General features: G+C 67.9%; 1 protein-coding gene across 1 annotated transcript; it reads right to left on the minus strand.

The window, feature by feature from the left end:
• Nucleotides 1-1,202: 1,202 nt before the first annotated feature.
• DUSP8 (dual specificity phosphatase 8) lies at nt 1,203-2,217 on the minus strand (the record flags this gene model as incomplete). The annotated part of the gene is made up of 1 exon (XM_044684683.1): nt 1,203-2,217. A coding segment is annotated over one exon (1,015 nt), but the record flags the coding sequence as incomplete, so codon positions are not given.
• Nucleotides 2,218-2,492: the final 275 nt, after the last annotated feature.

Consider the following 2,492-nt stretch of genomic DNA (forward strand, 5'->3'; position numbering starts at 1 on the left):
GGAGGGCGACTCAAACACCGCGGCCAGAGAGGCCCTTAGGGATGGGGCCCAAGCCTCTCCCCTTAGAGATGGGGAAACTGAGGCCCGAGAGAAGGGAAGAGCCTTCCTTAGCTGCACATGGTGGGGAGAGAATGGGTTTGGGGGAGGGACAAAGACCAGAGAAGAGGGGGCTGGAGGGGAAGGGGACCCAGGAAGCGGGGCAGATGATGTGGCCCGGGAGGGACGGGTGATACACCCCACAAGGGTGGGGGCTTAGGAGGGGGCTAGCCGGTACAGCTGGGCCCCAAATCAGTGGGAGGGCAGCCAGGAGGGGCCCGTCACAGCTGCCCACCGACCCCCGAAAATGATAAACCTGAGATCAGTCCTTCCCAAAGGCTGCTGGGTTGGCTGGGGTGGGGGTGGGAGAAGAGGGACAGAGCAGAAAGGGCAGCCCCCCTCCCCCCAAACACACACCCTCGGGGCGGCCCCTGGGGGCTCTGCGCCGTCCCCCTGCCACCTGGGGCTGACGTCAATGCCTTCCCAGTGGCACCTGTCTGAGGGTCACTAGACGCCCCCCAACCCCAGGGGCCGCCGTCCCCCTCTCTTCTTCAGGGCTGGTCTGGCCCCCCCTTTCCAGCAGAGGGCTTTGCCTCTGCCATGGCGAGGTGGCAGAAAAGGAGGAAGAGAAGGAAACAGGCCAAGAGGACTGGGGGGGGGGGGTTCAGGGGGATTTGGGAGGCGGGAGGTTCCGCGGCTCAGTTTGTGGCAAAGATTTTTTTTCCATTTTCCTTTTTCTTATGTAAAAAGTGCATGAAAGCAGCCTCTGCGGGTGGGGGGTCGGGGGGGGCCGGGGGGGCCCCCAGGTGCTACCAAAGGGAACCAGGTGATGGCCTCGTATTGCTTAGAAAGGTGTGTCTCGATTTAAATACCGTACAGTAAAAACAGAGCTTCGAGAAGGAAGGCCCTGGGAGCGGCGCCTCATTGCCAGAATGAACAGCTTCAATAAATAAAAAAAGCCCCCGATCGGCCATCGAGGTCCGGAGAGCCACGAGTGCGGCCCGAGAGGCTGCCCGGCCCCCCTTGGGGTGCCCGCCTGCCCAGAGGCGGGCACGAGGACGCCCGGGGGGCCGTGACTCGTTCCCGCGCTGGCGGGGTGCTCCGGGCACAGCCCGCCTCTCATAAATACCCCCCGCCCCCCGGCCCGGCCTCCCTGCCCGCGGCTGTCAGGACACCTCGATGATCTCCATGCTCCCGGAGAAGCTGGCCTGCTTGCCGATGTTCCCGAGGTCCTCCCGTGCCCGGCCCTCCACCATGCCCTCCTCAAACTCCATCTGGCAGCTCCTCCGCTTGAAGGACTTCTCGGGCCCCGGGTCCTCGTGCCAGCTGTGCCTGCCGTCCCGGGGCTCCGCTCGGGGCTTGTCTCTCAGTCTCAGGTCCACAGCGCCGCTGCCCTGAAGGCCCGCCCGGCCAAAGGAGGCCCCCGGGAAAAGGGCCGGGGGCCCCCCGCTGCCCCCGGCACCCTCTGGGTTCAAGTACCAGGGCCCCTCGGGGGAGGGGGTCCCAGGGGAGTCCAGGGGCAAGCCCCAGCCTCCTGGGCCAGGGCCAGGCAGGCCGTGGACAGAGAGGCCAAGCCGGCTGTCCTCGGCCCCGCCGGCCGTGGGCCCGGACTTGGGCGTGGCGCCAAAGTTCAGGCTGAGGCCGTGGCCCGGCGACGTGGCCGAATGCCTGTGCTTCCTCCTTAGCCGCGGCTTGGCCTCTGCTGGCGGGTCGGCCCCGGGCCCCGGCCGGTCAGGACTGTCGGGGCTCGGGGACGCCCCGGAAGGGCTGTCCAGCTTGCAGAGTTTCGGGGCTTCGCCAGGGTCGGGGGGCCCCGGGGCGTCCGGCCGCCTGCTGGGGGCATAGGCCGACTTAATGTCCAGGGAGAAGGAGCGCTTGAGGCGGTTGGTGTCCTGGATGCGCTCGGAGGACAGATGGAGCCCTCGCAGGCCCTGCTGCAGAGCGCTGGCGCACAGGGGCTTGGCAGGGGGGGCCAGGGGGCTGCCTTCCCCGCTGGGCTCTGAGGTAGATGGCGGCGGCGGCGGCTGGGCTGCGGGTGGCAGGGGCTCGGCTGGCCCCGGGCCTGCACACTCGCCCTCGGCCTTCAGGGCCTTCAGCAGCTTGAGGCTGCGCTCGTACTCCAGCAGCTGGCCCAGGAAGTTGAAGTTGGGCGAGATGGACGGGCGCCGGTCCTTGACGAACCTGGGGAAGGGCACGAGGCATTGGCGAGGGCTGCCCCGCCCCCACCCCGGGGGGGGGCCCACGAAGGCTCCAGGGACGAAGAAGGAGCCAAGTCAGCTTGGATACCCCCAAGGGGGGCCTTCCCCAGCCCCGGGGCAGCCCAGAGGGGCAGAGGAGAAAAGCCCGAGCCAGGGCCGAGGGAGCCCCGAGCACAGATCCCCAGGGGGGCTCCCCTTTACAGATGGGGAAACTGAGACCCCGAGGGGGACACCGACTGTCCGAGGTCACAAGACCAT

Source organism: Gracilinanus agilis, unplaced genomic scaffold, assembly GCF_016433145.1.
Source record: "Gracilinanus agilis isolate LMUSP501 unplaced genomic scaffold, AgileGrace unplaced_scaffold54912, whole genome shotgun sequence".
Lineage (NCBI taxonomy): Eukaryota > Metazoa > Chordata > Mammalia > Didelphimorphia > Didelphidae > Gracilinanus > Gracilinanus agilis.